The sequence below is a fragment of the Balaenoptera borealis genome, assembly GCF_965194805.1.
Source record: "Balaenoptera borealis genome assembly, chromosome: 11".
NCBI lineage: Eukaryota > Metazoa > Chordata > Mammalia > Artiodactyla > Balaenopteridae > Balaenoptera > Balaenoptera borealis.
In genome coordinates, this window is record NC_138868.1 from 88564224 (window position 1) to 88576489 (window position 12266).

A 12266-nucleotide genomic window follows, 5' to 3' on the forward strand; every position below is an offset into this window, starting at 1 on the left:
GGAGGCGGCCGAGGGCAGCGGGAAGCCGCTGAGCTGATACTCAGGGGTCGGGTGCTCGGGGTCGTAGAAATCCCCCATGTTCGGAGGCGGCTGCGGCGGCAGCTGCTTCATCGGGAGCGGCTGGAGACGGCGACGTGAGCCTCCTCCCCGCGGTAGGGCGACGGGAGGGAGGGGAGGGCAGGAGGCCGCTGGTCCGAAGGCGGCGGCGGCGGCAGCAGGGGCGGCCCGCGTTGCTTGCTAGCTGGGTCTCTCCCCCACACACTCACATGGGGAGCGACGCTTACCCCGCCCTCCCCTCTGCAGCACAGGCCCGGCCCCTTACAGAGACACGCACCCGCCGCTAGTCCGCTGCCAGTCGCTGTGCTGGCAGCTGCCGGTTGTCCTCAGGCTGGAGCGGGAGGAGCGAGAGGAGCGGGAGGAGCGGGAGGAGCGGGAGGGGCTGTGCGCAACCCGCGGACCCGGCCCGACTTCGCCGGCGACTTCCTGGAACAATAAGGCAATAGTACCACCATATGACCCAGAAAATTCACTTTTGGGTATTTACCCGAAGAAAAGAAAAACACCAATTTGAAAAGATAGGTACACCCCTATATCCATTGCAGCATTATTTACAATAGCCAAGATATGGAAGCAACCTAAGTTTCCATCAACAGATGAATTAATAAAGATGTACACATACACACACACACACACACACACGCACACACACACACACACTGGAATATTACTCAGCCATGAAAAAATGAAATCATGCCATTTGGGGCAAGATAGATGGATCTAGAGGCTATCATGCTAAGTGAAATAAGTCAGACAGAGAAAGACCAATACCATGATTATCTCACTTATATGTGGAATCTAAAACAAAACAGAACAAAACAAATGAACAAACAAAACAAAAACAGACTCACGGATTGAGAGAGCAAATAGGTGGTTGCCAGAGGGGAGGTGGGTGGGGGATTGGGTGAAATAGGTGAAGGAGATTCAGAGGTACAAACTTCCAGTTTAAAACAAATAAGTCAGGGGATATAAAATACAGCACAAGAAATATGGTCAATGTTATTGTAATAATTTTGTATGGGGACAGAGGGTTATTAGACTTATAGTGATGACCATTTCATAATGTATTTAATTGTCGAATCACTACATCGTACATCTGAAACTAACATAATGTTGTACTTCAACTGTATTTCAATTGAAAATGATCAACAAAAATGACACTAAAGAATCATCTTATTTCAAAATTAAACTGATGAATTAGGACATCAAAAGAATCTCAATCTAGATATGGCATAGAAATTGTCTTTAGATCCCTCTACTTCTTTCTCATTCCTTTTTTTAGTCAAAATATTTTATGGACTCTTTTGTAGGTGTACTGACTTGTCCTCATGGGCAAGTGCTCTCCATTGAAGACCCTCCTCCCCCCGGTTCTCCATACTGTCCCTGCTTATAACACTGTCATTTCTCACTATTAAAACTTTCCTATCTGTGTCCATTTCCTCACCTCTGCTCTCTGGTCAAAGACGATGGGGTACAAACAAATCAACCTGTTTTATTCAACTCTCCACTTCCATAATTTTGCTAATTTAAAATGTATGTGTCTAGAAAGAATCACACTTTCAAGAGGCTGAAGTCTTTAGCCAACTAGCATGTCTGTGTCAGTCTAGTTTCATCTCTGGGCAGCCTACCTTTCTTTGCATGCCACCAATCCCAGAAGAAAGCAAAAAGGCTCTGATCCCAAAACAGAACGAGGCTAAGATTAAAGAATCAGAAAGTAGAAATAATTTTACAATCGCAAAGTAAATTGGCAAAAAAGAACAGGAAATCTCTAATAATCATTCTTTTATTCATGTTCCATTTCTGGCTTTATTTGTATATTAATATTGCAGATGCATTAGTGACATAACAACTTGAATACTGAGTAGTTTTGTGTATAGGTAATTTTTTAAAATTAACCCATTTTCTAACCTCTTGTAGATGTTGAGGATCTTGAACTTAAATAATAATAAATACATATGCTGTGGACCCAGGAAATGTTGTCCGTGAAGAAGCAATGGGTCCTAGATTAGCACCTAGTGTAGACTGGTGAAGAACGAAGGCTCTATGTCAGTTCTGAAAAGAGAGCAGGGTCATCCATCATTAAGAGGTAGGTGATAGAGATTTTTAGGATAGAAGTAAAAGCCAAAAAAAAAAAAAAAGAAGAAGGAGAGGATAGGTTAGCGTTAAACAAAACAAAACAACCACCCAGTGCATTCTAAAAAAATAAAAGCAAGCTAGGATGTGCACACCGAAATATGAGAGGGGGCCACATGCTCAGAACTAAGAAGATACAGCATTTATGTCACGTTTTACCACTGGCAAAGTTCCCTTACATCATTTTCCTATTTTATATTCACAAAGGAGTGAGTAGACAATAATATGCTGAGTTAACAAAATAGGGTGTTCTGAAATGGTTTGAAGTCAAATGGCTTGGTTCAAGGTCACAGAATAAGTAACTGGCAGATCTAGGCATCACATCATGCTTATGACTCAGAGCTTTATATGCTCCTGATAATAATTATCATTATACTGGATAACTGTGTTGTACCTTATGTTTTACAAACATCTAAGGATACTATCTTTTCTTGAATCTGACCAATGCAGAGAATTCTAAGCTGAAGGAAGTTAATGCCAGCTGGATTGACAGGTTAAGAACCTCAGACAAATTCCTATATGAAGCCAAAATGGTAGAGCTTGTATCTATGCAGAAAAAGAGTCCTCTTTATCTAAGATGTAAGCACCTGAAAAAAATAGCTGTGGGTTGTAGCACAGTACAAATATTTTGGGGGCCCAGGTGACTTTGGCCTAGAAGTGGCAGTTTGGGCCACAAGATGACATTCTTGATTATTTTGTCTTACTTGGTCAAAATCTTACAGTTATTCATTCAATTTCTCAACAGGTAGAGTCAATGAAGTTTGAAAATATACATACTGCTTTAGCAAACATCCCACCATCATATCTGCCTTCTAATTTTAGCCTTTCTAGGATTATCTGAGTTACAGAGAACTACTACTTTATCTAAGAGCATGCCCTTCCCTGGGCGGGCCACACCCAATAACTGATGGAGGTATAGTATAAAGGCCCAGCTATTTTGGCTCAACATGGGAGAACTCTGACAGCGACAGACCATTATGTTTCAGAGCTCTCTGTGGTGCTGACTTTGTCATCAAGACTTCATCATAGCAGTTCAACTTTTCCCTCTGCTCAATCCAGTTTCCTTCCCCTTCCTTCCATGGGTATTGATCCCAAGGACATTCTTTAATAAATATTAATAAATATCCTACCCCTATGCCAGTCTCAGGGATTGCCAACCACAAGACCTGACTTGTGCCAATCGATGCCATAAATGAAATGAGAAAAGAGAAAATAACATCAGGTTTTAGTACTAGACTACTTGTTGTGCAAAGGCAGGGAGTACTTTATCCTTATATTAGAAGGAGCACAGACAGCAAGCACCCTGGTACCATGTGGCAGTCAAATTTGAAAACTGTCCGAGAGGAAAAGTGGGATGCATACTGGTAGAAGGGAACGCACTAGCTGGTGTGAATGGAACGGGCATTTGAAAAGTACATGGGTCACAGAAACCATAAGGACTGATTATTATATTTGACCTCCTCTCACCATAATGAACTAAATTAGTTTAGAACTGTACAAAGGCATTAGCTTAAAAATAATCATGCTTTCTCTGCTAAGCTAAGATACAAACCACAATGTCTCAAGCTCATGGTCAGGTCTAAACAAACCCCTGAGAATTCAAAAGGTTAGGATACATTATGCCTGAGTTATTGGAATGACAACTTATTTGTGCCTCAGGGAAGCTCTTTGCATTGAAGTGAGGTAAATGGTGAGATTTTATAGGCAAGCTTACATTTTTAAACTCCTTTGTCAGTTTTCCTTTTTCTTAGGGCTGACTTACCACAAAGTGACCATAACTTCACTTGTGTAAGCAGTGGGTTAAGAAATAAAAATTCAGTTTTAAAAGTTCATTGTTGTATACAACAATAGCAAAATATCCTCAACTCACTGGTCATACACAATTGGCTGTTTGGATTGCTATTCTGAGGAGGAGTATAAGGTATCAGAGGAAGAGAAAGGCATGACTGAAGAGAGATGTTTGCCCAAAGCACATGGGAAACACAAGTGAAATCATGCAAATAAAGAATCTTTCTTCATCATAGAACTCAGGATGAATAAATGAAAGTTGAGAGCTTCTAATAAGAAACAAGGGGAAGAAACTTCTCAATATTGACTAGACATGAATCATTGATAACGTCATCTCTGTTTTCTACAAATGGATTTAATTTCACAATATTTATCAACACAATCATTTCCTGAAGACCAGTAAAGATGTAAATATGTGTTCTCAACTACAAGCAGGTGGCAGGAGGACACAGATGATCCAGTCATGACTTTCCCATTATAAAGCAGTTGCTCAAAGGAATGTTTCTAAATGGAGGCAGGTGTCAATGAAATTCATTGAAGTCATAAAATGAAATATAGCGAACTCATGAGGCAATAGTGAAATTTTCAGAAACATAAATTACCATGATTTTTTTTTTTGAGTTTAGTGTGAATTTTTATAACTCAAGATTTGAGGATAATGTATTTTAAGTTAGGTATTGCAAAATTCATTTAACTAAAATAAGAAATGTCATGCTATTTATCTTGCTTTAAATGTAATCTGCCAGCTTTGCCTATGTGATATAACAAAATCTTAATCTGGTCAAAAAATGTTTAATATCTAAAAAGGAAAGTGTAGCAGGGTAACAATTTTGCATCATATTATTGACAGACTGAATATGCATAAAAAGGGGTTATCAAGAGGCTGTGGAGGTTGTATATACTAGGATGATCCAAACAAAAACTGCTCCTCGGGTACTTGAGCCAAGAGGTGAGAAGTAGTTACAGAAGATGAGAAGTTGGATTTGCTGCTCCTCTGCTTAAAACCAGCCGATGGCGTCTATTAATTTATAAGTAACTTGGTATTATAAATTCAAGGTCCTTGGAGATCTGGTTTCTGCCCACCTCTCCACTTCATTGCTTGCTATTGCCCCAAATGCATCCCATGCTCCAGACATAGAACACTGTGTTCTTTCTTCTGTGTCTCTCCTTATTTATCATATAGAGTGCCTTCCATCGGGAACGCCTCTCTTCTCTGTAGATTCATCCCTACTCGAGCTTCAAAAGTCCCCACTAATATTTCACCCCTTTTGAAAGTTTTTCCTGATTGTTCAACTGTCCCTCTACTGTGCTTCTGGCTGTTTTAGATATGTCCCTCTTGAGTTCTTAATCAAATCCAATTCTCATTGATTATTTACTTCTCTGATCACTTCATTAGACTACAGGCCTTAGCAAGTAGTAGTTATGCATTCATTCACTCTCATTCAACAAACATTTCAAAGGGACCACTGCATGCAATCTGTGAGGTACCAGAGGCCCATGTGTGCTCAAGCTGCAGACTGTATCCTTAAAAAACTTAGGCTAGTGGGAAAGAGCAAGTAACCCAGGAGGCATTATCTTCTCCAAGTGGAGGATGAGGGACTGGAGCATAAGCAAGTGACATAACATTTCCAAGGTCACAAGGCAGTAAATGGGCAGCCAGGATTTAAAGCCTGCCAAACCCACAGCCAGTATTTCTAATCCTTATAATCTACTGCTTTACCAGAAAAAAAATCTGAGAATAGACACAAGGCCTAGCCTATCTCTTACACAATCATGACATGTTCATGCTTGTGCCACATAGTATAAATCATTAAAAAAAAAATCAAAATGCAAAGAAGTAGTGCAAGCAATGACATAGATTGCATGTCATAATAGAATAAAACAGTGCTTTTTTTTCTATTGAAGATAATTCCCATGCAGAAACAGATAATGGAATTAATGAAGCCCACAGTTCAAGGTGCTTCACATTTATATATATCCCCATGATCAAGCATATGTTTCTGTAAATTTACAAAAGTCATAATGCATTAGGATTGTTGTCTCTGTCTACTCTGAGCTCCCTCTGTCACACCTCACCTCTTATCTGGATTGGCCCCACTTTTGTGACTTGATAGGGGAAGCTGAGTGAGAATGTACTTATTTTGGGTTTAGTGAGATATGATTGCGGGCTTAGCACCTATACCTGTGTAGAATTAAGTTATTTCTGGCAGTCCCGGTGTACAGATGGCTTTTAGGAGTATTCCTACCATCTGCTGTGTGAACTCACCCACTGATATGGCACAAAGGTACAAGGTCAGTAATTGTGCTTGCGAAATGGGATGTGTGCTATGTTGCTTCACTCCAGAAATTTGTGATTAGGGGGGAAACAACATTTGGGATGTACCAAACCCGAAACGTCTGAGAAATTATACTAACTGTTATAGATCAAATGAGAAACTGGAGACAGGTATTTCCAAATTTGGCATTAATCCTAAAAATGTACACAGCATTATCAAAAATTATCATGTAGCTGAAAATAACTTTTTTTAACGAAAATAAGCTACTTCAACCAAGCATGACAGAGAAAATAAATCATTTAAAACAATTCTTGCTATAGAAAAAGTTATAAAATCAATGTCATATGAAGAGGCTATCAAAGAGTATGAATCTGAAAATTACAGAGAAAAAACATGGTAGAGGGTGTCAGGGCAGTTAATTACTAAAAATAACATGTCTTTTTTTTTTTTTGCAGTTTGTGCTTTTGTGCAACTTGTCATCATTGAAAAAAAGTGTAATTGTAGTAATTTACTTTTCTCAACTCTAAATAAATGCTCTCCTTCCTACCAACTATTGTATACAAAATTTTGCATTATTATTTCTTGAAAGAGTCCCTACTAATTATATAAGCTTCAGGCTTCACAAATCCTGGATCATTCCTTACTCTCCAGCCAGAAGTAATTTCTCATTTGAATTTTCTGTGAGACTTTCATGGTCTCTATCTTCTTCTGCCACTTACTTGTTCTTGAATAAAGCTGAATTATTCTAGTTCAGTGCCTATGACATGCAAAATGTTATACAGAATTAAGAAGGCTTTCTAAGTTGAGAATCTTTGCTTAATATGACCTCAGTAGTGAGAGTTTATTAAATGGATATTTAAAAATTTCACTATAAAGAGAACATGCCTTTTTAAAATTTACAGTAAAAACACAACCCCCAAAACAGCAGCAGTACGTGGCTTTAAGCTATAAGCAAGAGAATATGGATTTTCGTACTCCTGGTTTCCTCACGGACTCTGGGTAACTGGTTGGGTGTCTTAGGTGAGGTGCTATCTTTTGTGTCTTTTACTTTCCTCAGCCACACAAATTGGTATAATATTTAACATTATCATGTCTCGAAGACAGGGTTCAAGAAAAAACTAAGATCCCAAGGAAAAGAGCTTTGTTTATTTTACCATAATAAAAACAAGATATGATTTCTTTTTACACTGCTGGTTATTAAAGATTTCTACTCAAATAAAACAAACACCAAGTACAAAATGATTAAGCAGGCTCAGAAACTTTAATATAACTCTTTGAAGTTCTGCCTAAGTTTCTAACTCATATTTACTTTCAAGTTCTCCATCTCACCATATCTCTTTCCCATGGGCTTAAACATCTCCCGGAAAAGAATGTTTTAAATGTTTTGTGTTGCAGTTCTCAACTGGAGGCAGTTCTTCCCCCCATGGGACTTCTGACTATGACTAGAGACGTTTTTGTTTGTCACGACTGGTTGGCGGGGTGGGTTCTGCTAGCATCCAGTGTTGTTGAGACAAGGGATGCTGCTAAATATCTTGCAAGGAGCAAGACAGCCACTGGGAACAAAGAATTTTATGGCAAAAAATGTCAGTAGTACCAAGATTGAGAAACGCTGATATGAGATGGCAAGCACACAAGAGTTGAGATTTAACATGACAACTTAGAATCCAGCTTTCAAAGGATGACTGAAACCATCAATTTTCAAGACACCAGCTCTCCCCTGCTTCATTTCAGTTTTATTTTCACATAAAAAATATGTGTGTGTCACGTTCTGGGGCTATGGATTTACATATCTTTTTTTCCTTTTGGTAAAAAACCCCAAAACAATCTTCTTTAATAGTCCAGAGCTCTGCTATTTCTCTCAAGAAAAATATAAGCCTTTGCACATTTATTTACCTTGTATAAATATTCTGATTGTTAATATTGTCCTTTGGGGGAGTTCATATCAGTACAGCTGTTTGGCACATGCAAATTTGCAACGAGCTGAACACTGATATGAAGCAGCTGATCAGGGCATAAAGGGTCAGGGAGTGTGACTGAACAGAGATAGTATCTAGAGAAGAAGTGAGGAAACAGAGAAGACAGCTGGGAGGATGAGTGTAACAAATTAAATTAAAATGTTGTTGCTCAAGCAAAAGTGGAAACTAGCATGAGAAAATACGGAAGAGAAAAATTCAAGAGACTACACTTACAACAGAGAGCAGAGAAAATACAGTCCGTCCAGGATTCTACATGGCTCCAGGAAAAGGCCATCCTATTGCTAATACCACTAGATACAGCTACAAGTCTCTCCTCTGGTCATCATTCTTTCCAGGGTTGAACTGACTGCAACAGGCAGCCATGGTCCGATGTGTCTGGCATAAAGTGAAACCAGAACCACTGTCTCTCAAGAAAAGAATGCTTAATTTCTGCTAATGTGCACTATAACCAATGTTACCTCACCTACAGAAAATAAATAAATAATTAAATTTCAGAAACAGTAAAGTTGTTAAAGAGGGAGTTCCTTATAGCATAGGATAGCTGAAGCATATAGCCGCGGGTGTTCCTGAATTCTCCTGCCTGCAGTTCAATGTCCTTGGTTATTACACTGGTCACAATGCAAATGACATCCTCCACTTAACATTTTGGTCCATGCATGAACACAGACACCAGCCCCCACCCCTCAACTCCAGTCATTCAGAGAGGAACACACACATACATAGATACACACGCACATACCAAATATCCTTAATGACTAAGGATTTTTTTTTAAGTTAAAATGTTAAAAAAAAAGCCCACAAATATCTAGAGATAATTTGAGTTTAAATTTACATTTATATCTCAAATACTTTTCACATGTACACACTACTATATTTAAAACAGATAACAAACAAGGACCTACTGTATAGCACAGGGAACCCTGCTCAATATTCTGTAATAACCTAAATGCAAAAAGAATTTGAGAAAGAATAGATACATGTATATGTATAACTGAATCACTTTGCCGTACAACCTGAAACTAACACAACATTGTTAATCAACCATACTCCAATATAAAATAAAAATTTTTTAAAAATCAAATATTTTTACAGCATGTACTACGTCCCAGGTTTTGTTCCAGGTCAAGTATTAATTTGACCTCACATCATCTCCATGAATATGGACTAATATCATCCTCACACAGATGGAGAAACCAAGACACAAGAGGTTATGCAAAACACATCCAAGGTCAACTAGCTGGTAAAAGACAGACTTAGGATTCTGATCAGGATGTCTGAATCCAGAGTCTATGATCTCTCACTATGACTCCCCAGTCTTTACTTTGTGATCCACCTAACTCCCATTTGAAAGTACATGACACGGCAGAGGCCATCATTAGCTCAGTCTGTTGGTAAGGCATATAGACATTCAGACTCCTTGAAATTCAGGCCAAGAGAGAAACTGTCAGAGACAGAGACAGGGACAGAGACAGAGAAAGGTATTTTAAATCCCCTCTCCTACATCCAGGCACTGAATCAAAGTTTTCATTACCTGTCTGTAACCTAGACACAGACACTGTACCTTTCACAAAAATTAACTCAAACTAGATTATAAAACTAAATGTAAAATATAAAACTATAAACTTTCTAGTAGGTAATATAGGAGAATGCTACAACACCAAAAGTGCCATCTGTGGAAGAAAAAAATAACTTGCACTTTGTTAAAATTAAAACTCTTGCTTTGAGAAAGACATTTAATTGAAAGGAAATATAATCCACAGATTTGGAGAAAATATTTGTAAAATAAATATCTGATAAAGGACTTGTATACAAAATATAGAAATAACTCTTAAAAACTCTACAGTGGGGCTTCCCTGGTGGCGCAGTGGTTGAGAGTCCGCCTGCCAATGCAGGGGACACGGGTTCGAGCCCTGGTCTGGGAGGATCCCACATGCTGCGGAGCAACTAGGCCCGTGAGCCACAAATACTGAGCCTGCGCGTCTGGAGCCTGTGCTCCGCAACAAGAGAGGCCGCGATAGTGAGAGGCCCGCGCACCGCGATGAAGAGTGGCCCCCGCTTGCCGCAACTAGAGGAAGCCCTCGCACAGGAATGAAGACCCAACGCAGCCATAAATAAATAAATAAATAAAAATTAAAAAAAAAAAAAAAAAGAAAAATATCCCCCAGGAATCTGAAAACAAAGACTAGATTCCAGAATAATTACTGTGAATGTACAGGGAGCATATCTCTTTAAAAAAACAAACAAAAAAAACTCTACAGTGAAAAAACTAACACAATTAAAAACTGGGCAAAAGATACGACTAGACACCTCATCAAAGAAGATGTCTGGGTGGCAAATAAACATATGAAAGATGCTCAAGATCTTGTTATCAGAGAGTTGTAAATTAAAACAAAAATTAAATATCACTACACACCTTTTAAAAGTTTGAAAAGCAGGGGAGGGGGGAGCAACACAAATTGCTGACCAGGATGCAGAAAAACAGGAACTCTCATTCATTGCTGATGGGAAGGCAGAATGGTACAGCCAATTTGGAAGACCGTTTGGCTATTTATTTCAAAGCTAAACATAATTTTACCATACACTCCAGCAATCATGCTCTTAGGTACTTACTAAACTGACTGAAAATATGTCCACATAAAACTTGCACATGAAAGTTATAGTAACTTTATTCATAGTCACCCAAACTGGAAGCATTCAAGATATCCTTCAATAAGTGAATGGCTAAAAAGACTGTGGCACATACATACAATAGAACGTTATTCAGCCATAAAATGATATAAGCTAATCAGGCCACAAGACGACAGATGAACCTTAAATGCACACTGTTGAAATGAAAGAAGCCAATCTGAAAAGGCTGCATATGGTATGATTTCAAATTACTTAATATTCTTTAAATGGAAAAAATCTATCAAGATAGTAAACACGAAGATGGGTGGTTGCCAAGTGCTGGGGTCAGGGAAAGTTAATGGGTGGAACACAGCGATATTTAAGACAGTTAAAGCTTTACCTATGATACTGCGATGTGGGATACATGACACTACACATTTGTTTAAACCCTCAGAACTTTGTGACGCAAAGAGCAAACCCTAATACATGCAAATTTAAAAAAATTCTTCTAAGCAGTCAGGGCATTTCAGGAAAGAAGGCAGAATGTGACCAAGGTATCTACGTGTATTGCAACATATGAAACATCCTAACTGAAGGGAGTGGAGGAAAACATTGCTGTCCTAAAGTTTGAAAATGAATGAAATCTATAAGACTAAAAGCAAGAGACTAAACGTAGGTACAGTACTCTAGTTGATAAAAGTTCTTTCTGATGGAGGTATAGGTTAACAATTCTGGTAACACTATACATGTATACTGGTATTGAAAAATAAATCAGTAAATGGATGGTAGATGGTGGGAGCCAAGTTTCTCATTGTTGAGAGCTAAGTGTTACCGATAAACAAGGGAGGAAGTTATGATGACTCATGTGGTAATGGATCAGAGTCAGATATATAAGTATGAAGTCATGTTTAGCTTAACATAGATAGATAGTTACACAGTGAAATATTTATAGAAAGATGCATACATACAGGTTATTATGTACACATATATTTCATTGTTCTTTCAGCTGAGAGAGCCTAACAGCAATGATATGAGAATACTAATGAGCATACTTAATGCTCAGATGTTGGTTTCTAATACTATTCTTCAATAAAAGGAACAAGAGTCTTCAGAAAAATGTCTCACTGAAGGACTGGGAAAGGAAATATACAAGAAGAGTCTGGAATATCTTGTCCAAAAGTATGGAATGTTTCATAAGGGAAAAAAAATCTCACAATGGTAGTGGTACATCAAAGTGACACAGGAGACAACTGAAACAGCTCCAAATGGCCAAAGTTGGAACAATTTTAGCAAAAAAATAACTAAAGCAGTATTGTATTAAAACCCAAAATACAAAATAAGTATGCGTGTGTCCATACTGATAAAAATAAATGAATATCTAAACAAATGAGGGAAAATGAATAAATCTCCCATGCAGAAGAACTCCAAA

General features: G+C 38.4%; 1 protein-coding gene across 1 annotated transcript in view; it reads right to left on the minus strand.

Annotated features, from left to right (window-relative positions):
- The window catches only part of LOC309606481 (augurin-like), an 83999-nt gene that overhangs the window by 6223 nt on the left and 65510 nt on the right, over nucleotides 1-12266 (minus strand). Inside the window, exon 5 of the mRNA XM_082343645.1 lies at nucleotides 335-483. Within this exon, the coding sequence (XP_082199771.1) occupies nucleotides 384-483 (100 nt within the window). The 3' untranslated portion in view covers nucleotides 335-383. The remainder of the gene's footprint in view (nucleotides 1-334; nucleotides 484-12266) is intronic.